General features: G+C 53.1%; 1 protein-coding gene across 1 annotated transcript in view; it reads right to left on the reverse strand.

Moving 5' to 3' along the window:
- Positions 1-238: 238 nt before the first annotated feature.
- Positions 239-24,498, reverse strand: part of rrp12 (ribosomal RNA processing 12 homolog) — a 97,227-nt gene continuing 72,967 nt past the window's right edge. The window contains exons 13-26 of the mRNA XM_085996105.1: positions 14,006-14,183; positions 13,812-13,892; positions 12,637-12,742; positions 11,801-11,908; positions 11,151-11,308; positions 9,269-9,360; positions 7,332-7,487; positions 5,780-5,946; positions 5,230-5,337; positions 4,975-5,024; positions 4,217-4,283; positions 1,437-1,510; positions 1,137-1,219; positions 239-491 (exon numbers count right to left, since the gene is read on the reverse strand). Of these exons, the coding sequence (XP_085852231.1) occupies positions 389-491; positions 1,137-1,219; positions 1,437-1,510; positions 4,217-4,283; positions 4,975-5,024; positions 5,230-5,337; positions 5,780-5,946; positions 7,332-7,487; positions 9,269-9,360; positions 11,151-11,308; positions 11,801-11,908; positions 12,637-12,742; positions 13,812-13,892; positions 14,006-14,183 (1,531 nt within the window). The 3' untranslated portion in view covers positions 239-388. The remainder of the gene's footprint in view (positions 492-1,136; positions 1,220-1,436; positions 1,511-4,216; positions 4,284-4,974; positions 5,025-5,229; positions 5,338-5,779; positions 5,947-7,331; positions 7,488-9,268; positions 9,361-11,150; positions 11,309-11,800; positions 11,909-12,636; positions 12,743-13,811; positions 13,893-14,005; positions 14,184-24,498) is intronic.

Consider the following 24,498-nt stretch of genomic DNA (forward strand, 5'->3'; position numbering starts at 1 on the left):
TTAAATACATGGAGGACGACTTTCTGTAAAGGTTGTGTGATCAGGTGAATGAAACCAGTGAGGAGCAGGGCACTGTGGAAGGGGCAGCTGTGGCCAGAAGCTACTCTGCAAAGCAGTTCCCGTCACAGGATCATTCTGGGAATCCTTAGCAACTTGCAGCCCATGTTATACATCACCCAGCCAGGATTGCAAACCTCAGCGCTTGGGTTGAAACGGTTCAATGAAGGACGCACTTAAAGGCAGTTCTGAAAATATTTAATTTCATTCCATCAACAGAAAAATAACATTAGGGAGTTGAGATTCTGGGTCCAGACATCACCGAGACACAAATTAGCAGCGAGTCAGTAAGTTCTCAAATATCAGCAACTTCTCCCAGCCGATCAAACCATCACATCGTCCTTTTCTTCCTCTGTAGTCTGCGGCCTGTTTCTGCCCCTCTCTGTGAGGATTTAACCAGGCCCTTGAACTGGCTGCAAATCTTCACTTTTTTCCTTCAGAGAGAAAGAATTTTATTTCAGAAAAAAACAATTCAAACCTGGGACTGAGGGCGGAACTGGAAACTGCAACGCGCACAACTCGGTGTGACATCCTTCCCTTCACCCACACTGAGGTCACGGCCCCTCACTACCCTGTACACACACACTGAGGTCACGGCCCCTCACTACCCCTGTACACCCACACTGAGGTCACGGCCCCTCACTACCCCTGTACACACACACTGCGGTCACGGCCCCTCACTACCCCTGCACACCCACACTGAGGTCACGGCCCCTCACTACCCCTGCACACCCACACTGAGGTCACGGCCCCTCACTACCCCTGTACACCCACACTGAGGTCACAGCCCTTCACCCACATTGATGTCATGGCCTCTCACTACCCCTTCACCCACATTGATGTCATGGCCTCTCACTACCCCTTCACCCACACTGAGGTCACGGGCCCTCACCGCGCACGCACGCACGCACGCGCGCACACACACACCACCACCCCACCCCCCCCCCCCTCCCCTCACTACCCCTGTACACAAACACACACACCCTGCTGTGAGCAGGATCACTCACTACCCCTGTACTCTCACACCCTGTTATGAGCAGGATCGCTGTCGCCCCCGCCCAGCAGCACCCGAGCCTCACCTTCTGTTGAGCTGTGATTTATTAAGTGGGACGTAGGCAAAAGGATCCGGTTTTCCTTTCCGTTTCACATCCCCTCGTCCTTTCTGAAAATAGAGGGGAAAAATGTCAAAATCTGTCAGATTTACAAGGAGCAGAGACCGGGGAAACAAAAGAATTATTAAAATCGTATCAGAGACAAAACAATCGGCATTAAAATTAATTTTAATCCATTGAGACTATGCAGCAATCACACCAAGAGTCTGTGACACGGCTGAACCCTCAAGTATACAAGGCTCACAAGTGTACAGGGCTGATACTCACCGTTGATTTATATTCTGCACCGTACTCTTTATTCTTCTTTGAAGGTGTCAGCCTGTGAATCCCAGAGCCTCCAGCTAAAACATTCACCACAAATTAGTAAAATGGGGGAGGGCCAATGGAAACAGAGAACCCCAAACCCGCACCGCCCCACTATCCATTCTCCCACAGCCTACCCCCCTCCCCCGCCCCCAACATTCCCCTTCGGAACCCATTCACATCCCCACACTGTAACCCACAAATCAACATGGAAAAGTAAACACATCCTTTACTGCGTCTCCATAACTGAACACTATATTAAACCTTGGCGCGGGGCGCGGGGATTGAACACTCTACTAAACAACTTGTATTTATATAGCGCCTTTAACGTAGTAACACGTCCCAAGGCGCTGCACAGGAGTATTTAAGATAAAAAATTTGACACTAGGCCACATAAGGAGAAATTAGGGCAGGTGACCAAAAGCTTGGTCAAAGAGGTAGGTTTTAAGGAGCGTATTAAAGGAGGAAAGAGAGGTAACGAGGCGGAGAATTTAGGCAGGGAATTCCAGAGCTTAGGGCCTAGGCAACAGAAGGCACGGCCACCAAAGGTTGAGCGATTATAATCAGGGATGCTCAAGAGGGCAGAATTAGAGGAGCGCAGATATTTCGGGGGGTTGTGGGGCTGAGAAGATTACAGAGATAGGAAGGGGCGAGGCTATGGAGGGATTTGAAAACAAGGATGAGAATTTTGAAATCGAGGCGCTGCTTAACCAGGAGCCAATGTAGAAGCATAGAAGATAGGAGCAGGAGTAGGCCATTCGGCCCCTCGAGCCTGCTCCGCCATTCAATGAGATCATGGCTGATCATCCAAACTCAGTACCCTGTCCCTGCTTTCTCCCCATATCCCTTGATCCCTTTAGCCTTAAGAAATATATCCAACTCCTTCTTGAATATATTTAGTGAATTGGCCTCAACTGCCTTGTGTGGTAGAGAATTCCACAGGTTCACCACTCTCTGGGTGAAGAAATTCCTCCTCATCTCTGTCCTAAATGGCTTACCCCTTATCCTTAGACTGTGACCCCTGGTTCTGGACTCCCCCGACCATTGGGAACAGCATCTAGTCTGTCTAGTCCTGTTAGAATTTTATAAGTTTCAATGAGGTCCCCTCTCATTCTTCTGAACTCCAGCGAGTATAAGCCTAATCGACCCAATCTCTTCTCATACGTCATTCCTGCCATCCCAGGTATCAGTCTGGTGAATCTTCGCTGCACTCCCTCCATGGCAAGAATATCCTTCCTCAGATAAGGTGACCAAAACTGCACACAATACTCAAGGTGTGGTCTCACCAAGGCCCTGTACAACTGCAGCAAGTCATCCTTGCTCCTGTACTCGGTCCCTCTTGCTACGAAGGCCAACATACCATTTGCCTTCTTAACCGCCTGCTGCACCTGCATGCTTACCTTCAGCGACTGGTGCACAAGGACACGCAGGTCTCGTTGCACTTCCCCTTCTCCCAATCTATTGCCGTTCAGATAATAATCTGCCTTTCTGTTTTTTCCACCGAAGTGGATAACCTCGCATTTATCCACATTACACTGCATCTGCCCAATCACCCAACCTGCCCAAATCATACTGGAGTTTCTCGGCATCCTCCTCACAGCACACACGCCCACCCAGCTTTGTGTCGTCTGCAAACTTGGAGATATTACATCTAGTTCCCTCGTCTAGATCATTAATATATATTGTGAATAGCTGGGGTCCTAGGACCGATCCCTGCAGTTCCCCACTAGTCACTGCCTGCCACTCGGAAAAAGACCCATTTATTCCAACTCTTTGCTTCCTGTCTGCCAACCAGTTCTCTATCCAAGTCAGTACCTTGCCCCCAGGTTAGCGAGCACAGGGGTGATGGGCGAACGGGACTTGGCGCGAGTTAGGACACGGGCAGCCGAGTTTTAGATGACCTCATGTTTACGTAGGGTGGAATGTGGGAGGCCTGCCAGGACTGCGTTGGAATAGTCAAATCTAGAGGTAACAAAGGCATGGATGAGGGTTTCAACAGCGGATGAGGGGAGATGTTACGGAGGTGGAAGTAGGCGGGATTTGTTATGCTTCGGATATGTGGTCGGAAGCTCATTTCAGGGTCAAATATGAGACCAAGGTTGCAAACAGTGTGGTTCAGCCTCAGACAGATGTTAGGAAGCGGGATGGAGTCAGTGGCTAGGGAACGGAGTTTGTGGCAGGGATCGAAAACAATGGCTTTGGTCTTCCCAATATTTAATTGGAGAACATTTTTGCTCATCCAGAACTGCATGTCGGACAAGCAGTCTGACAATTTAGAGACCGTGGAGTGGTCAAGAGAAGAGGTAGTGAGGTAGAGTTGGGTGCCATCAGCGTACATGTGGAAACTGACGTGTTTTCGGATGAAGTCGCCAAGGGGCAACATGTCGATGAGAAATAGGAGGGGCCAAGGAAAGATCCTTGGGGGACACCAGAGGTAACTATGCTGGAGCGGGAAGAGATGAGATAGATAAGAATGGAACCAGGCGAGTGCAGTCCCACCCAGCTGGACGACAGTGGAAAGGTGTTGGAGAAGGATGGAGTGGTCAACTGTGTCAAAGGCTGCAGACAAGTCAAGAAGGACGAGGAGGGATAGTTTACCTTTGTCAGTCACAAAGAATGTAATTTGTGACTTTGATGAGAGCCGTTTCTGCACTCTGGTACTTCAGTAAACCTTGGCGAGGGGCGCGGGGATTGAACACTATACTAAACCTTGGAGAGGGGAATGGGGGGAATTCACCACCTACCTTTATAGCCTGAATCCGTCTGCATCTCATCATCATCGGCACTTTTAAACTTTCGCTTCTGTACAGCCTGTTATACAGAGACGAATTAAAAATAATTAAAATGGGGGTAGGGAGAGAGAGACCCCGGCTTGGGGGATGGGGGAGACAGGCGGATGCTGGGGGGATGTTTCCCCTGGCTTTGGGGGGGGGGGGGGGGGGGGTCTAGAACAAGGGGTCACAGTTTCAGGATACAGGGTAGGACATTTAGGACTGAGCTGAGGAGAAATTTCTTCACTCAGAGGGTGGTGAACCTGTGGAATTCTCTACCACAGAAGGCTGTGGAGGCCAAGTCACTGAAGATATTTAAGAAGGAGATAGATAGATTTCTAGACACAAAAGGCATCAAGGGGTATGGGGAGAGAGCGGGAATATGGTATTGAGATAGAGGATCAGCCATGATCATATTGAATGGCGGAGCAGGCTCGAAGGGCCGAATGGCCGACTCCTGCTCCTATTTTTCTGTTTCTATGGGAGATGGGCGGAGGCTGGGGGAGGGGTGGACAGGTGGAGGCTGGGGGAGGGGTGGACGGGTAGAGGCTGGGAGGGGACATGGGGAACAGGCTTGTTGTGGGGTGTGGTGGGGTTGTGTGTGCACATCAAGGCTGCACTGAGGCAGGGTAATGGTGCTGAAGTGCCAGGTATCTGATGTTTAAGGTCGCACTGCCTCTCTACAGGGCTGATGAGAACAAGGCTCTACTGGAATGGGAAGAAACACTCACAGTTTTCACACCAACTTCCTCCAAGATTTCGTTAGCTTCATCCTCGGAGTCTGTTAAAGGAAATTTCAACAATTACATATTCAGGTTAACTCAGAGCAACAAATCCAGTGTGTGACTTCGGCAGACAGACAGGATCTCCCGTGTCCCCACCCCGGGGCAGGGAGATCCCGTGTCCCCACCCCGGTCTCGAGCCAGGCGGACTGCCGGAGGGAATGCTCCCTGTACAGAGAGAGCACGAATGTCCCGAATGTTCACCGTTTATTTGTTTGTCCTTCGCCCCTTCGCTGATGACCAATCGGCCGTCCGGCGTCACCGTGAAATCGTGTTTGATGTTTGCTTTCTTCCTCAGGTCCGGTTTCGTGGCTGCAAAAAAGACAAAAGATTCAATCCTGACTGAGGTGGAATCAAAGCTGCTGCTGTCAGACTCAATTCTCAGAGAATTAATCAACCCAACTGGTCAAAGATCGGCCATCACCAGTAACCGACTCCCACACCACCCCCCCCCCACTGACTCGGAACCAGCCCTGGCCCCTCGCACCCGCCACAGACTGTGCACCGACCGCCAACCCTGTCCTGTCCACAGATTCTGCATTCCGAAACCTATTTGAATTGATCAACCCACCCGATCCAATCGTGACCTGGCACCCACTCCCCCAGTGCCCGATCCCCCTCCCCAGCACACCCTCACCCGCTATTCACTACCTCCCCCTCACCCGCTAGATGATCAGCCGTTATCTTATTGAATGGCAGAGCAGGGTCAAGGGGCCGAATGGCCTCCTCCTGTTCAGATTTCTTTTATTCTTACCCAGCACCCTCTGCGCCACTTTTGGATCTAGGAAATTGAGGGGTTCGTCCTCTTCTCCTTCCTTCAGCCATGCACGGCTCTGCCGGACCATACGCTTCTTCATTGCTTTCTCTCCTTTTCCATTTCCCTCGTCTTCAGAATCGGTCTCGGCCAGAATGTCTTCGATGCTGGGGCAAAATCAGAGCAACAGACTGAGCCACACAAGCCCAGATTCCCATCCCATGTTAAACCGGAACAGAGTCACACAGGACCGGACTCTCAACCCAACCCAGAGTTATAGTGCAACAGATTGATACCCCCACAGACTAGCCCCCTTGTCAGTTTCTCCCAAAACGGCATTCACCAAGAGACCAGTCAGAAGCAACCTAGCAACGCTCGCGTCAGTGGATCCAGCGCTAGCAGCACACAGCGCGCTCACCCTACAGGGCACTGCTACTTAGGCAGTGCTTTTCACACCAGCTGCCAGTCCAAGACGGGCCTCCTCATTAATGAAGCTGGCATTACTGAGTCAGCCGTGGCACAGTGGGTAGTACTCTTGCTTCAAAGTGAGAAGGTCATGGGTTCAAGCCCAACTCCAGAGACTTGAGCACAAAAATCTAGAGCGGAGGGGCAGTACTGAGCGAGAGCTGCACTGTCAGAGGGGCAGTACTGAGGGAGAGCTGCACTGTCAGAGGGGCGGTACTGAGGGAGATCTGCACTGTCAGAGGGGCAGTACTGAGGGAGAGCTTCCCTGTCGGAGGGGCAGTACTGAGGGAGCGCCGCACTGTCAGAGGGGCAGTACCGAGGAAGCGCCGCACTGTCAGAGGGTCAGTACTGAGGGAGCGCTGCACTGTCGGAGGGGCAGTGCTGAGGGAGTGCTGCACGGTCGGAGGGGCAGTACTGAGGGAGCGCAGCACGGTCGGAGGGGCAGTACTGAGGGAGCGCAGCACTGTCGGAGGGGCAGTGCTGAGGGAGCGCCGCACTGTCGGAGGGGCAGTGCTGAGGGACTGCTGCACTGTCGGAGGGGCAGTACTGAGGTAGCGCCGCACTGTCGGAGGGGCAGTACTGAGGGAGCGCCGCACTGTCGGAGGGGCAGTACTGAGGGAGTACTGCAATGTTGGAGGGGCAGTACTGAGGGAGCACTGCACTGTCAGAGGTGCCGTCTTTCGGATGAGACATTAAACCGAGGCCCCGTCTGCCCTCTCTAATGGACGTAAAAGATCCTACAGCACTATTCGAAGAAGAGCAGGGGAGTTCTCCCCGGTGTCCTGGCCAATTTTTATTCCTCAACCAGCATCACTAAAACAGATTATCTGGTCATCATCTCGTTGCTTTTAGTGGGAGCTTGCTGTGCGTAAATTGGCTGCCATGTTTCCGACATTACAACATTGAGTGCACTTAAAGTACTTCATTGGTTGTAAAGCACTTTGGGATGTCCTGAGGTCGTGAAAGGTGCTATATAAATTTAAATCTTTCTTTTATTAATCCGTGTGAAGGAAAGTACAGATCCTTTGAGCGCCGCGCGATGCCGAGCTGCGGTCACTCACTCCTGCGAGATTATTTTACTCCTCACCTGTCCCCAATCCGTTTTGGAGTTTCGTCCTCGCTCTCCGAGCCACTCGCGTCTCGTTTCAGAGCCCGTTGTCTTTTGTTCCGCGCTTCTGCTTTGCGAATGTTGACAAGCACCCTGTGGTACTCCTCTGGAACCATGCTGTCAATCATCTCGAATCTGGAGGGTTGGGAAGAGGGGATGTGTGTGAAAAGCTGAACAACTAATGCACAGATTCTTCAAGTTCACAATGTTGGAGGAGGTTTACAAAACTGACAGAGCTGCAGCGAGCGAACAGATCCCTCAGCAATGAGCAGCTCCTGGCTCTTGGTTTTGCTACTAGCCCAGCAGAGCTCAGAGTATCCTGGCTCCAGGTTTTACCAGTAGCCCAGCAGAGCTTCATAAAGAATAACCCAACAAAATCAGGGGGATCAGTGATCGCACTGTGCTAACATCCCACTTCTGGGAGAGAAACCCTATTGCTCGATGAACACAGCCCGGGTGTGGGAGACGCTGCAACGGTCACATTTTCTACCCATCCCAATGTTCAATCTGCTCTTCCGTTCACAATGGAATCACCTGCGAGAACTCTTCAGAGGGCATTAAGAATCAACGTTAGCCAAGCTGCTCCAGTGCAGCTACAACACTAGCATCTACCTGACAACGTGGAAAATTGCCCAGGTACAACTTATTGACAAAAAACAGGACAAAACCAATCCAGCCAATTACCATCCTATCAGCCTCCTCCTAATCATCAATAAAGTGATCTGTAGTTGTCATCAATAGCGAATCAAACGGCTCTTGCTCACCAAAACCTGCTCATTGACGCTCAGTTTGGGATCCACCAGAGCCAATCGCCCAGACTGTGTCACAGTTCTGGTCCAAGCATGGACGCAAGAGCTGAAATCCAGCAGAGAGACGGCCCGCAACATCAATGTAGCATTCTACAGAGGAGGGGCCATGGAGCCTAGGTCTAACGGAGGTCAATGGGGTCAAAGGGAAAACGCTGAGATTATTTGCACAAATACCTTTGTGGCCTTTTGTGTATGCGCACGGTATACCGGAGCCGCGCATGCACAGTACCCAACTGTTGTGGCCTGCACCAGCTCTGTGCGGAGAAGGTCAGGGGATCTGTTGGTGCCAGGGAGTGGGGAGGGGGAAATTGGAGAGAAAGGGGGACTCGGAGAGGGGAGGGGGGAGAGAAAGGAGATCGGGGGGGTCAGGAACTTGGGCAGGGGGAGGTCAGGAATTTTGGGGGTGGGGGGAGGTTAGTAACTTGTTTGGGGGTGGGGGTGGTGGGAAGGTCCTAACCCGCAAAGATGAGCCCTGTCTGTTCTCTGTGAGCTCTGTCTGGAGCCTGGCAATCAGAATGAATGGCTCGAATTACACATTGCAAAGTACTTCATTATTTTGGCAGGGAGGATCTAATTACACATTCCAGATAAACTGCTGGGTTTGTCTTGTCTTCCAAGGAGACCAGTCAAATCTGGTGTTGCAAATAGACGCGACCAAGGGAAAACCTCCCCAGTGGCTGGAGTCATACTCGACACTAAGGTAGATGGTCCTGGTTGGTGGAGGCCAATCATCTCAGCCTCAGGACATCACTGCAGGTGTTTCTCAGTGTAGGGGGGGGAAGGGGGGGGGGGTTGGGGGCGTAGGGTGGGCAAAGGGATGACGGCGGGAACAGGGGTGGAGGTTTTCCAGCAGCTTCCACGGTCACTATTTTCTGGCACACAGATTTATTGAAACAAACAAAAACAGAAAGTTCCGGAAATGCACAGCATTTCTGGAGCTAACGTTTCATTTATGGAACCTTCGTCTAAGCCAATTTCACAAGTCGAATTCACGACCTCTAGGCTGCGAGTCCTCCCAGAGCCACCAGGATATTGCAGCCACTGTGAAACCCCATCCACCCTTTGCCAGCTGCGAGATTATTCCTACAGTTACCTTCCTGTACTCACCCAAATTTGCGTATGAATTTTGTGAAGATATTCTTCATTTTCACTCGGAAATGCCGTCTCATATCATTCCGCATACTGCCCATACTCTCCATCTGCCAGTGAAAGAACAGGAATTCAGAGCAAGAAAAGGAGGGGCAGGAAGGCCCGAGCGGGGCGGGGGGGGGGGGGGCGAGAGCCCGAGCGGGGCGGGGGGGGGGGCGAGAGCCCGAGCGGGGCGGGGGGGGCGAGAGCCCGAGCGGGGCGGAGGGGGCGAGAGCCCGAGCGGGGCGGGGGGGGGGCGAGAGCCCGAGCGGGGCGGGGGGGGCGAGAGCCCGAGCGGGGCGGGGGGGGGGCGAGAGCCCGAGCGGGGCGGGGGGGGGGCGAGAGCCCGAGCGGGGCGGGGGGGGCGAGAGCCCGAGCGGGGCGGGGGGGGGGTGCGAGAGCCCGAGCGGGGCGGGGGGGGGGGGGCGAGAGCCCGAGCGGGGCGGGGGGGGGGGCGAGAGCCCGAGCGGGGCGGGGGGGGGCGAGAGCCCGAGCGGGGCGGGGCGAGAGCCCGAGCGGGGCGGGGGGGGGGGCGAGAGCCCGAGCGGGGCGGGGGCGAGAGCCCGAGCGGGGCGGGGGGGGGGCGAGAGCCCGAGCGGGGCGGGGGGGGCGAGAGCCCGAGCGGGGCGGGCGAGAGCCCGAGCGGGGCGGGGGGGGGGGGGGCGAGAGCCCGAGCGGGGCGGGGGGGGGGCGAGAGCCCGAGCGGGGCGGGGGGGGGGGGGCGAGAGCCCGAGCGGGGCGGGGGGGGGGGGGGCGAGAGCCCGAGCGGGGCGGGGGGGGCGAGAGCCCGAGCGGGGCGGGGGGGGGGGCGAGGGCCCGAGCGGGGCGGGGGGGGCGAGAGCCCGAGCGGGGCTGGGGGGGGGGGGGGGCGAGAGCCCGAGCGGGGTGGGGGGGGGGGGGGCGAGAGCCCGAGCGGGGCGGGGGGGGGGCGAGAGCCCGAGCGGGGCGGGGGGGGGGGCGAGAGCCCGAGCGGGGCGGGGGGGGGGGGGCGAGAGCCCGAGCGGGGCGGGGGGGGGGGGGGCGAGAGCCCGAGCGGGGCGGGGGGGGGGGGGGGCGAGGGCCCGAGCGGGGCGGGGGGGGGGCGAGAGCCCGAGCGGGGCTGGGGCGGGGGGGGGCGAGAGCCCGAGCGGGGCGGGGGGGGCGAGAGCCCGAGCGGGGCGGGGGGGGGCGAGAGCCCGAGCGGGGCGGGGGGGGGCGAGAGCCCGAGCGGGGCGGGGGGGGGGGGGCGAGGGCCCGAGCGGGGCGGGGGGGGGGGGGCGAGGGCCCGAGCGGGGCGGGGGGGGGGGGGCGAGGGCCCGAGCGGGGCGGGGGGGGGGGGCGAGGGCCCGAGCGGGGCGGGGGGGGGGGGGCGAGGGCCCGAGCGGGGCGGGGGGGGGGGGCGAGGGCCCGAGCGGGGCGGGGGGGGGCGAGAGCCCGAGCGGGCGGGGGGAGAGAGCCCGAGCGGGCGGGGGGAGAGAGCGAGCGGGCGGGGGAGAGAGCGAGCGGGCGGGGGAGAGAGCGAGCGGGCGGGGGAGAGAGCGAGCGGGCGGGGGCGAGAGAGAGCGGGCGGGGGCGGAGAGAGAGCGGGCGGGGGCGGAGAGAGAGCGGGGGGGGGGGAGAGAGCGAGCGGGGCGGGGGCGGAGAGAGAGCGCGGGGGGGGAGAGAGCGAGCGGGCGGGGGGAGAGCCCGAGCGGGCGGGGGGAGAGAGCGAGCGGGCGGGGGAGAGAGCGAGCGGGCGGGGGAGAGAGCGTGCGGGCGGGGGAGAGAGCGAGCGGGCGGGGGCGGAGAGAGAGCGGGCGGGGGCATAGAATACAGTTTCTTTAACGTCAGGGCCGGTTACAAGCTGCGGGTCGCCAGGTTACAGGGTTCGAGTGACACTCACCAGGAGCTGCAGCTGCTGAGCCAGAACCCTTGTATCCATGATGAACAGAACAACTTTGATAAAACTTAGGGCTGATTTGACCACATCGCGTGTTTTGGATTGGAGCAGGGGGCAGATGTTCTGAAGCAGCTGCTCAATGATGGACACATCCATCTTATCTGAGGGCGAGAGAATCAGAATCTTTAGTCCCTTTGAATGCGTGCTCCATCAGATCCCGCTGACAGCCACTTGCTGTGGCTCTTTCCGTTTCCCAACCAGTGTCTCCAATCTCCTATCCACAGCATCTACTTCAACTCACACACAATCCGACACCCCCTTCTGGCCCAGGGAAGGATGGGTTCCACCAGACACACTGATGAACATTTCACGCAGCACCTGAGACACGCCCAGCAACAGATATCGACCTACAATGTCAGGGATCCTGACATTAGAACCGCACATTGCACAGGACACAAGCCCACTGGCTGGGCCATTCCCACCCTGAGAATTGTCCCATAAACACAACAGATAACGGTTTCACATCTTTGTAAACAGACGATTGAGAGAATCCTCTCTCTGACACACAATGAGGACTGGACTGGGATACAACAGACTGTTACAGATTGGACAGAGCTTGTGTTAAATGATTAATTAATTTCTCGGTTCTGTACCTTTGAATTCGAACACCAGGCGAGTGAGTGCAAGAACGGTGCAGCTGATCATGGTAACGGAGCCGGTTAAACCAGCGTAAACCAACGTCAGATACTGGTGAACAGCGTCTACAAAACAAACACAGCACGCAGTAATTTTACAGCTCAACTTTCTCTCTCACATTCTCCTCAGAGCAGAAAGCCAGTGATTGTGCATTCAACCAATCCTTCGGCTCATCGGAACATTTATAGGTCACACAACTCAGTGAACTGACCAGCCATTTCCTAACTGTGCATAAAGCCTCTCTCAGTGATCCTGGAGCAATGTCAGAATACGTGTCTCAGGCATTCACACTCCACAAGATCAAAGCTGAACTGGCTTCGCACCAAATGTCAGGGCCTGAACTGAGTGCCAAGGGAAGCAGAGTGAAATTCTCTCCCCCAGCATCGGGTTCATTACAGGGTAACTGCACCCACACCACTGAATGGACCAATGTTCCCTTTAATTTTTTTTGGCTGCGCGACCCATTCAAATTTCACGCATGCACGGTTTTTCCATTGTAAAGCCAGCAAGCAACCTGCGCGGGACCTCCAGACGGCTGCACATCGGAATGAACTCGTCAACTGACAAAGCTGCATCCAAACCAAGAGTGTCACCGCAAAGCTCCACGGTGTATCATCAGGGCTCCGTGAAAGTCCCGCAATAGCCCCAACCCCCATCGCAACAACCACCCCAAGCCACACAGTGCTGCAGGGCTCCCTATAAGGAGGCACCAACATTTAAACAGTATCAATCTAAGAAGCAACGGAGAAATAATTGCTACTTGGGACGGTCGCGGCTGAGGATAAAAACTCACCCTGTGTGTCTTCATAGAACCTCAAAAAGGCCTGTCCAATCTCCACCAATAAGGTGTAGCCATTTCTTCGAGCTCCGATGGAAACTTCTTTCATACAGATTATAACCTTCAGGTGAAACGGGTTTCCGAGTTAATTCCATGGCGTGTCAAACATCAATAATCTGCATACATTGAGAAACAGCCTCTCTGTACAGTGGTGCCAGTGTAATGGGCCAGTGTTAATGTCACTCTCCACTAATTACCCGCTGTTCGATCACAGCAACTCACTAGCACGATTCCAGCATTATACAGGAAACTCTTTTTTATCTGGCACAGACGGGACCGGCGTGGTGCCGGTTTATCAAAAAGTCCGGATTACAGAGAGTTATAGTTAAAAGGTACGAGAGCTCGTACACAGCAACAAATCCAAGCTTCCCTGTTGCTTAGCAACAGCTGCAAGAAGCCCGACCAGAGACCAAGCGTCCCTGTTGCTTAGCAACAAGTGCAGGAACCTCCGATTACACAGCCAAAGAATCAAGAAACGGCCACTAATATGAAGAAAAACTTAACTGAACCTACTCCTGAATTTTGCCGGTTAACCGAGATTTCCGGTTGTTTGGGTGCCGGTAAATCGAGTTTCCTGTAACACATTTTGACACAAAGCGATACAAGGAACTTGCACAGCACGAGCACACGAGATCGACCTCTGCAGTGATCCAGTTACTTCCATTTCTATAGCACCGAATGATATCTTTGAAATGTCGCAAAGCACTTCACACATAAATAATTCCTTTAAGTACAGTGACTGTTATGTGGGCCATGTCCTAACCTGCACCAAATCTTGTTCACCCATCACCCCTGTGCTCGCTACCCTACATTGGCTCCAGGTAAAGCAATGCCTCGATTTTAAATGTTGTTGTTGTTGTTGGGTAAATGTGGCGGCCATATCCCACAAACAGCACCGAGATCAACCAGCAGTTAATCTGTGTCTGATGGTGCTGGTTGAGGGAGCAATGTTAACAATGACACCGGGAGAGCTCCCTGCTCCTCCAGAAGTCCCATGGGATCTTCTACAACCACCTGAACAGATCAACATCTCATCTGAAGGATGATACCTCCCACGAAGCAGCACTCGCTCAGTATGTCAGCCGAGAACTAGAAGGGAAAGAAGCTGTTTGGGCCAATGACTGTCTTACCTCAGGAAGCAATGCTATAATGAATTCCTGGTGTTCCACAGACAGCAGCCTCACAATATGGATCAGACATTTTAACCTTGGCTGGAGAGAGAGAAAATAAGCATGAATAACAGATCCACCACAGGAAGCAACCACTTAACTTCCTGGTTGCCTCAATAGCCCATTCATACAGATGGGAGACGAGATCTTCTCACCCTCTTGGCAGGAGAAGCCGCAGTCTTTAGGGATCCCAGCAGTGTCTGCTTCAACTCCTCCAACTGCTTGTGAACAAACTGTCTACACGGCTCCTTCTCTCCACCACAGATCTCCTCCAAGATACGATAAGCCTTCTTCTGGACTCGGTGGTCTTTGCTCTGGCACAGAAAGAGGCAAACAGCAGGGTCAGGTCACGGACACCGAGGGTCAGGTCACACAGACAGTCAGATAGAAACATAGAAAAATAGGAGCAGGAGTAGGCCATTCGGCCCTTCGAGCCTGCTCCGCCATTCAATATGATCATGGCTGATCCTCTATCTCAATACCATATTCCCGCTCTCTCCCCATACCCCTTGATGCCTTTTGTGTCTAGAAATCTATCTATCTCCTTCTTAAATATATTCAGTGACTTGGCCTCCACAGCCTTCTGTGGTAGAGAATTCCACAGGTTCACCACCTTCTGAGTGAAGAAATTTCTCCTCATCTTAGTCATAAATGTCCTACCCCGTATCCTGAGACTGTGACCCCTCGTTCTAGACCCCCCCCAGCCAGGGGAAACATCCTCCCTGCATCCAGTCTGTCTAGCCTTGTCAGAATTTTATACGTTTCAATGAGATCCCCCCTCATTCTTCTAAACTCTAGTGAATACAGGCCTAATTGACCCAATCTCTCCTCATACAACAGTTTTGCCATCCCAGGAATCAGTTTGGTGAACCTTCGCTGCACTCCCTCTATGGCAAGTATATCCTTTCTTATGTAAGGAGACCAAAACTGCACACAGTACTCCAGGTGTGGTCTCACCAAGGCCCTGTATAACTGCAGTAAGACATCCTTGCTCCTGTACTCAAGTCCTCTTGCAATGAAGGCCAACATACCATTTGTCTTCCTAACTGCTTGCTGTACCTGCATGTTTGCTTTCAGTGACTGGTATACAAGGACACCCAGGTCGCTTTGTACATCAACATTTCTCAATCTATCACCATTTAAATAATACTCTGCCTTTCAGTTTTTCCTACCGAAGTGGATAACTTCACATTTATCTACATTATACTGCATCTGCCATGTAGTGTCCGTGTGTTGATAAAGACACTGAAGACAGGAGTTGGTTCATAGGTATTGATATACCTATCAATTCATTCCATGAAAAGCGACGAGTTAAGATTGTAACTATACGTTTTTATTGGCTAAATAACAGAGCCCACCCTCGTGGGCGATCGGTTCCAACAAGGGAGAATACTAGCCAAGCGGTCACCTTTATACCTGGGCAAGCAGGCGGAGCCATGGGCGGAGTCAGCTGAGGTAAGCCCAGGTATAGCAGTGTGCGTGGCAAGAGGTAACCTTGTGTAGCGATAACAGCAGTGTAAACAGTGAACAGTTGTGAACGGTAACAGTGGTTTACCACATTCACCCCTTGTTTAAAATTGAGTCCAGCGGGGTGAAGTGTACTACCAGTTCGTATATGTCAGTCTCTCAGGAGGCCTCGTAAGCCTTTCTGATCGGCGCAGCAGCGGCGGCGGCGGCGGTGCAGTATCCGATGGTAATGCTGGTGTCTGCATGGTCGACGAAGGCTCCTGGGGTTCCGGCATGCCGTCTACAGGAGCTGGATTTGGGGGAGTGGTGGGGGGTAACGGTGGTATCTCGGGGGTGCCCGAGGGTGCGAGGTCTCGCAAGGAGACAGTGTCCTCCCGCCCGTCTGGGTATGCCACATAGGCGTACTGGGGGTTGGCGTGCAGGAGGTCCACCCTCTCGACCAGGGGGTCCGTTTTATGGGCCCTCACGTGCTTCCGCAGCAAGACGGGCCCCGGAGAAGTCAGCCATGTTGGTAGCGAGGTTCCCGTAGTCGACTTCCTGGGGAAAACAAACATTCGTTCATGGGGGGTGGCGTTAATGGCAGTGCAAAGCAGTGACCGGATGGAATGGAGTGCTGCCGGGAGGACTTCCTGCCAGCAAGAGATTGGGAGGCCCTTAGACTTTAGGGCTAAGAGGACGGCCTTCCAAACTGTCGCGTTTTCTCTTTCCACCTGGCCGTTCCCCCGGGGGTTGTAGCTGGTGGTCCTGCTCGCAGCAATACCTCTCGCGAGCAGGAACTGGCGAAGTTCCTCGCTCATGAAGGATGCGCCCCGGTCGCTATGTATATAGTTCGGGAACCCGAACAAGGCGAAGAGGTCGTTCAGGCATTTGATGACCGTGGTACTGGTCATGTCTGGGCAGGGGATGGCAAAGGGGAAACGGGAGTACTCGTCAATAATGTTGAGGAAGTACACATTACGGTCAGACGACGGGGGGGGGGGGGGGGGGGGGGCCTTTAAAATCGATGCTCAAGCGCTCAAAGGGGCGGGTGGCCTTGATCAGGCTTGCTCTGTCCGGCCTATAGAAATGCGGTTTGCATTCGGCACAGGTTTGGCAGTTCCTGGTCATGGTCCTGACCTCCTCGATGGAGTAGGGCAGGTTGCGGGCCTTAATGAAGTGGTAAAGTCTGGTGACCCCGGGGTGGTAGAGGTCATTGTGGAGGGTCCGTAGTCTATCAACTTGCGCGTTTGCGCAAGTACTTCGTGATAGAGCATCCGGGGGGTCGTTGAGTTTACCAGGCCGGTACAAGATATCGTAATCGTAGGTGGAGAGCTCAATTCTCCACCTCAAGATCTTGTCGTTCTTGATTTTGCCCTTCAGCTTGTTATTAAACATAAAAGCAACCGAACGCTGGTCGGTGAGGAGGGTAAATCGTTTGCCTGCCAGGTAATGCCTCCAACGTCGTACCGCCTCCACAATCGCCTGGGCCTCCTTCTCAACAGAAGTGTCGGATCTCAGGGCCCTGGAGGGTCCTTGAGAAGGTGGTCACAGGTCTCCCCGCCTGGTTAAGGGTTGCCGCTAGGGCGAAGTCGGAGGCATCGCTCTCCACTTGGAAAGGGATGGACTCATCCACTGCGTGCATTGTGGCCTTCGCAATGTCTCCTTTTATGAGGGAGAAGGCTGCGCCTGCTTCTGCTGTCAGGGGGAAGGAGGTGGACTTCATGAGGGGTCTGGCTTTGTCCGCATAATTCGGCACCCATTGGGCATAGTAAGCGAAGAGCCCCAGGGTTCTCTTCAGCGCCTTTGGACAATGGGGGAGGGGAAGCTCCATGAGGGGGCGCATTCTTTCGGGGTCGGGGCCGATGACTCCGTTCTCTACTACGCAGCCGAGGATGGCAAGGCGCGAGGTATTAAACACACATTTATCCTTATTGTAAGTGAGATTCAGCCGTTGGGCCGTACGGAGGAATTTCTCCAGATTAACATCATGGTCCTGCTGGTCGCGGCCGCAGATGGTGACGTTATCTAGATAAGGGAACGTGGCCTGAAGCTCGTTCTGGTCGACCATCCGGTCCATCTCCCTTTGGAAGACCGAGACTCCGTTGGTGACGCCGAAGGGAACCCTAAGGAAGTGGTAGAGGCGGCCGTTCGCCTCGAAGGCGGTATACTGGCGGTCCTCAGGGCGGATAGGGAGTTGGTGATAGGCTGACTTGAGGTCGATGGTGGAGAATACCCGGTACTGTGCAATCTGGTTGACCATATCAGATATGCGGGGAAGGGGGTATGCGTCCAGCTGGGTGTACCGGTTTATGGTTTGGCTGTAGTCGATGACCAGGCGGTGTTTATCGCCGGTCTTAACGACTACGACCTGAGCACGCCAGGGGCTGGTGCTCCCCTCGATGATGCCCTCCTTCAGGAGTCGCTGCACCTCAGAGCTAATAAAAGCTCTGTCCCCGGCGCTGTACCGCCTGCTCTTGGTAGCGACGGGTTTACAGTCACGGGTGAGGTTAGCGAACAAGGAGGGGGGCGGGACTTTGAGGGTGGAGAGGCCGCAGGTGGTACGCGGTGGGCGGTTTAAAATTTGCTGGTTGTAGACTGTGAGTGGGGGGAGGGGTCCACCGTAAGCCAAAGTGACACTTTGAAGGTGGCATTGGAAATCCAGCCCTAGTAGGACGGCAGCGCAGAGCTGGGGCCGGACGAGAAGTTTAAAATTTTTATATTCCGTGCCCCTAACCAACAGGGTCACTACACAGTAGCCGCTAATGTCTGTTGAATGGGACTTCGCCGCCATCGCGATCCGATGGCGCGCTGGCCGGACAGTGAGGGAGTAGCAGCTCACCGTGTCTGGATGAATAAAACTCTCCGTGCTTCCGCTGTCGAACAGGCAGGACGTGGCGTGGCCGTTTACTTCGATGTCCATCATGGACTTGCACAGATGATGCGGGAGAGCTTGGTCAAGCGTGACGGAGGCCAGTGTATGGCTGAGCGAGCTGCTGTAGTCTGCAGGCGAGGCGGTGGTCGGGTCTGGAGACAAAACGGCGGCCGAGTGCGGCGAACAAAATGGCGGCGCCCATGACGCGGGTCCCCACGAAGTTGGACAAAATGGTGGAGAAGATGGCCGCCCCCACAACTCACATGAGGCACTGCTGGCGTCTATGGCCTTGATCAAAGATGGCTGCCCCCCACGACTCACCTGAGGCAATGCTGGCGTCTGTGGCCTTGATCAAAGATGGCCGCCCCCACAACTCACATGAGGCAATGCTGGTGTCTGTGGCTTTCCCCCTGCAGGCATTTACAAAGTGGCCTTTCTTTTTGCAGCCGGAGCAGGTCGCGTTCCTTGCAGGGCAGCGCGCCCTTTGATGTCTCGCCTGGCCACAGAAGAAGCAGCTGGCGGCCCGATCACGGAGGTCCGCTGCCACAGCGGGTCCCAGGGGTGGCGGTCCCGATCGGTATACTGGCGGTCCCGATCGATTCCGGGACACCGACGCTGTGGTGGGTCCCAGGGGCGGCGGTGCGAGGGGAATTGCGGCCGGAGTCGGGCCCGAGTCCCAGGGTCGCGCAGCACAGTACCTGGAGTACGCCTCGAGGTCCCGATGGGCCACTTCCAGGGAGCGAGCGAGGGCTGCAGTTGTATTCAAGTCGAGGTCCTTTGATTCGAGCAGTCTTTGCCGTGAGTAGTCAGACCGAAGGCCTTTCACGAAGGCATCGCGGATATTTCCTTCAGTATTTTCTGCAGCCGTTACAGCTTTAAAGTCACAGTCCCTGCCGAGTGTTTGTAGCGCCCGTAAAAATTCATCTACAGACTCTCCTGGCTGTTGTGAGCGCGATCTTAGGAGATGTCTGGCATACATAGAATTTACAGGGCTCCGGTACTGCTCTTTTAGCAGGTTGAGGGCGTCCTCGTATGTAACAAGGTCCCGGATGAATGCAAATACTTTAGGGTTCACCTGGGCGGTCAGAACTCTTAGTTTGGATCCCGGAGGCACGCCGGATTCTCCCAGGTAGGATTCGAAACAGCTCAGCCAGTGTTCGAAGTCGAGGGCTGAGTTCGCTGCCTGTGGGTTTAGATCCAGGTACGGCGGTCGGAGAGCTCGCAGCCAGGCCGGCTGCTGTGGCTGTTGTAGTTGGTCGTTTGGCATTTCAAAATTTAGCCAATAAAATTGATATACCTATCAATTCATTCCATGAAAAGCGACGAGTTAAGATTGTAACTATAGGTTTTTATTGGCTAAACAACAGAGCCCACCCTCGTGGGCGATCGGTTCCAACAAGGGAGAATACTAGCCAAGCGGTCACCTTTATACCTGGGCAAGCAGGCGGAGCCATGGGCGGAGTCAGCTAGGTAAGCCCAGGTATAGCAGTGTGCGTGGCAAGAGGTAACCTTGTGTAGCGATAACAACAGTGTAAACAGTGAACGGTAACAGTGGTTTACCACAGGTATTTACTAAGCAAAGTCTAGGGGGGGGGGGGGGTTCTAACGGATATACACAATATACAGGCTTATATAGCCCGAGTGGCAATTACCGGTATTACAGCACACCTGGGGCTCTTAAAGGCACATACACTACAGTTCCTCCCCTTTTAGCTAACCAGTACATCATATTTTAAGTAATTATTAATTACATGTTATAAGCAAAATAATATACATTGCTGTAGTTAATTAATTATAAGTCAGTCTCTCAGGAGGCTTCCTGACTCGGTCCGGATAACGCCTCGGGGGTGTAGTAGTTTCTGGTGGTGTAGTAGGTTCTTCTGGCAAGGCTGATTCGGCTTGAATGCCAGTGTCAGGTTCATCGGGTTCCAGTATCACCGGATCGGAGGTAGATATGGGTATCTCTACTTCATCGTTAGATGTATAGAGTTGTGGTGTAGGTTGTCCCTTTTCGGATGACTTTATGATTTGGTCAGCATGGCGCCTTATTATGCTTTCTCCGACGTCCACGGTATACATCAGTGGTCCTAGTCGTGTGCAGATAGTTCCAGGCTGCCATTTCTCGGTACGGTAGTCCCGGGCCAAAACTTGTTGACCTATCTGGAAGGTTCTAGTTGGCCTTTCATTCATGCCTTGAAACTGCCGGTTCTCCACGTCCCTTCTGATGTTGGGCTTGACCAAATCCAGCCGGCATCTTAGGTTTCTATTGAAGAACATCATGGCGGGAGTTTGGTTGGTAACCATATGTGTTGCATTCCTGTATGCGAATAAGAAGTTATCCACCTTGTGCTGAAGTTTTATGTCTTCATTACCCATGGCCTTTATGGCCTTCTTGAAGGTCTGGACAAACCTTTCAGCCAATCCATTGGTGGCGGGATGGTATGGGGCGGACGTGTAGTGCTTAACCCCATTGTTTTTTTAAGAACTTTCTGAATTCTTCGGACACAAATTGCGGTCCATTATCAGAACAGATCTGTTCCGGCAGCCCATTCCTGGCAAATATGGTCCTTAATACTGTGATGGTTTTTTCCGTGGTGGTGGAGGACATCTTTATTACCTCCGGCCACTTGGAGTGTGCATCAACCGCGATTAAGAACATTGAGTCCATAAATGGACCAGCAAAGTCGATGTGTACCCTTTGCCAGGGAGATGAGGGCCACTCCCATGGATGTAGAGGGGCTTGTGGTGGAGCGTTTTGGACCTTCTGGCATCCTAGGCAGCTCTTGGTCATTTCTTCGATGTCTCCATCGATACCTGGCCACCATACAAACGCCCTGGCTAGGTTCTTCATTTTCACTCCACCCAGATGCCCCTCGTGAAGCTCCTTTAGCACTTTATCCTGGAGTTTGGGTGGAATCACCACTCTGGAGCCACACATCAAGGTTCCTCAGCACACTGACAGCTGTTCTCTTCTTTGCGAGAATGCTGGCAACAGTGGTTCGCCATGTGCTGGCTATCCCTTCACTGTTAAATCGTAGACCCGTGAAAGAGTCGGGTCATTTCTCGTTTCCCTTTCAATGGCAGAATTTGTTACTGGTAGACATTCCACTATGGTAGAGTGGAACATCTCCATTGGGTCTACTGTATGTGCCTCTTCTACCGTTGGCAACGGTAGGCGCGATAAACCGTCAGCATTCCCATGCTGTTTTGACCCTTTGTATTCTATGTTGTAGTGGTGTGCCCCTAGAAAAAGGGACCACCTCTGTAGCCTTTGCGCTGTCATAATGGGAACACCCTTTTTAGGGTTGAATATGGAGATGAGGGGTTGATGGTCAGTCAACAAGGTAAATTTTTGTCCGTGTAGGTAATGGTTGAATTTCTTCACTCCCCATACCAGGCTGAGTGCTTCCCTGTCGATTTGGGCATAGTTACGCTCAGCTGAGTTCAATGAGCGTGACGCAAAAGCTATCGGCAGTTCCGAGCCATCAGGGAATTTATGCGTTAATACTGCTCCTCTGCCGTAAGGGGATGCATCGCACGCCAGTCTGATTGGCAGTGATGGGTTGTAATGAGCCAAAACTTCTTTGGATGTGATTAAGTCTTTGCATTTATGGAAGGCACGTTTGCAGTCTTCGTTCCATTTCCAAATTACTCCTGTTTGTAGCAGTTCATTAAGAGGGTGGAGAAGAGTTGATAAGTTCGGTAAAAATTTATGATAGTAATTTATTAATCCCAGGAACGACCTTAATTGTGAAACATTTTCAGGTGCTGGGGCTTTTATGACCGCTTCAATTTTTTCAGGTGACTTATGCAACCCTTCCTTATTTATGTGGCCACAATATGATATTTGATTTTGGAAAAATTCGCACTTGGGGCGATTTGCTCGTAGGCCCCGTTCTCTCAGCCTAGTGAGCACCTGCTCTAAATTGGCACGGTGCTCGTTGTCGTTTTCTCCTGTTACAAGGATGTCGTCTAGGTAGCATTGAGTCCCCGGAATCCCTTGCAGGACTTGCTCCATAGCTCTTTGCCAGATAGCTGGAGCGGATGGATGCTACTCCGAAAACCAGTCGATTGTACTGGTACAGACCTTTGTGTGTATTTATCGTGAGATATTTTTTTTTTTTTTTTAAGAGGCCTCTTCAACCTCCATCTGTAGATATGCCTGTGCCAATTCAATTTTGGTGAAACGTTTCCCTCCGGATAGTGAGGCGAAAATATCTTCTATCCTCGGAAGAGGATACTTTACCGTGTGAAGGACCGGGTTTAGAGTCACCTTGAAGTCTCCACAGATGCGAATTTTTCTCTGTTCTTCAGATGTATCATTCTTCAATGCCTTCTTCATGACTGGGACGATGGGTGTTGCCCACTCACTCCAATCTATTTTAGATAATACGCCTGCCTTTTCCAAATTCTCCAGCTCTGCCTCGACTGCTGGACGAATTGCGTATGGCACCGGTCTTGCCTTAAAAAACTTGGGAATTGCTGCATCTTCCACTTTTATTGAGGCGGTGATGCCTTTCAAGGTTCCTAGTTTCTCTTGAAACACTTCCTTGGCGTTGGCCAAGATGTCTTTTAATCGTTCAGGTATGACGTCATCATCATTTTTTTCCTTATTGGTCACCATCAGTGCCTGAATGGAGTGCCAGTCTAAACGTATTTTTCTGATCCATTCACGTCCCAACAGCGGTGGACCACCATCTTGTAGAACGTATAAATACAACTTCGGTATTTCCTTGCCGTTGTATACAACAGGCACCCTTATTTTTCCTTTGGGGTATACTTTCTGCCCCGTATATGTTTTCAAGATAATGGATGTGTCTTTTAAAGGTATATGCGGAAATAGCCGCTCGTAATCCCGTCGATTTATGACGGTCAGAGCTGATCCTGTATCTAGCTCCATTTTGACTGGGGACCCTGCTATTGTGAGGGTAACCCAAATGGTCTGGTAATCTTCTTTGGCAATTACATTATGTAATTTGAGAGAGCTTAGTCTCTTGCTCCCGGAGTCGCTATCGCTCTTCTGGTCTTCGGAGCTACTGTCCGTCATCATTTGTACCTTTCTGTGCTTTTCCTTATTGATTCTTTTCCTGTTAGTGGATTTTTTGTTTCCAGATCGGCACACACGTGGAATGTGTCCCATCTTTCCGCATTGCCCGCATGCTTTGTCCTTGAACCAGCAGTCCCTCTGGTCATGGGTGGATCTGCCGCAGCGATAACATCTCTCGAAACCCCGTGTCATTTCATGGGTGCCGAAGTCCTGTGGCCTTTGCTGTATCTCTGCAACTCCTATTGCACTGAAAGCCTTGTCCAGTGTTAAATCTTTCTCAGAAAATAGCCTTTTTTGTGTTTCTACACTTAGGGGATCGCAGACGAATTTGTCTCGCAGAGAATCTGCCAGTCCTGCCTCAAATTGGCACTGTAGGGTATCAACAATCACCTTAAAATTCTTGTCCATCGGTTCGGCTGGAGTGATTAAGTTTCGTAACAGCTTGTATGTCTTTGCGCCCATTAGATCCAGAAGTACTGAAGCTTTTTTTTCATCTTCTATTCCATTTGCGGTGCAATATATCTCCACTCTTTCCACATATGTGGTCCAATCCTCTATCTCGTTATCAAAAGCATCAATATTGCCAGAATTAGGCATCTTAGAAAAGATATGGCACTTCCCACGCTTTTCTTTCTTTTCTGTAGAAAAGATATGGTGCTTCCCGCGCTTTCCCGCCGCTGCTGCCGATGACAACGTTGTTTCCCGCGGTTTCCGTTCTTTTTTAAATTTATTTATTTAGTTAGAGACTCGTTCCCGCCGGACTCTCTCTGTCGGTCTGAACGCCGACCTGCTTGCAGCCGCGCCGGCTGTCTCCCGAGTGCTCCCTCCCAGTCCGTTATTGCTTGCCTCCGATTTCGCTGTCTGTCTCAGCTGTAGAGCCAGCCGCTGGAGCCCCAGCCTGACGCCCAGGAAGGATTAACGCAGTACCTGCCACCAGCTTGGCCAGCTGGTGAAACCACAGCTTCTCTCACTTCCTTGAGTCTTGTGGACGCCCGAGGAATCGATGTCCTTGAGGTGCTGCCGAATTGCAGGTAAGTCCGTTTCCACTTCGTTGCCACTGTAGTGTCCGTGTGTTGATAAAGACACTGAAGACAGGAGTTGGTTCATAGGTATTTACTAAGCAAAGTCTGGGGGGGGGGTTCTAACGGATATACACAATATACAGGCTAATATAGCCCGAGTGGCAATTACCAGTATTACAGCACACATGGGGCTCTTAAAGGCACATACACTACATGCCATGTATTTGCCCACTCACTCAACTTGTCTAAATCGCCTTGAAG

This window comes from Somniosus microcephalus, chromosome 8 (assembly GCF_052327205.1).
Source record: "Somniosus microcephalus isolate GS21.2 chromosome 8, FLI_Smic_1.0, whole genome shotgun sequence".
Taxonomy (NCBI): domain Eukaryota; kingdom Metazoa; phylum Chordata; class Chondrichthyes; order Squaliformes; family Somniosidae; genus Somniosus; species Somniosus microcephalus.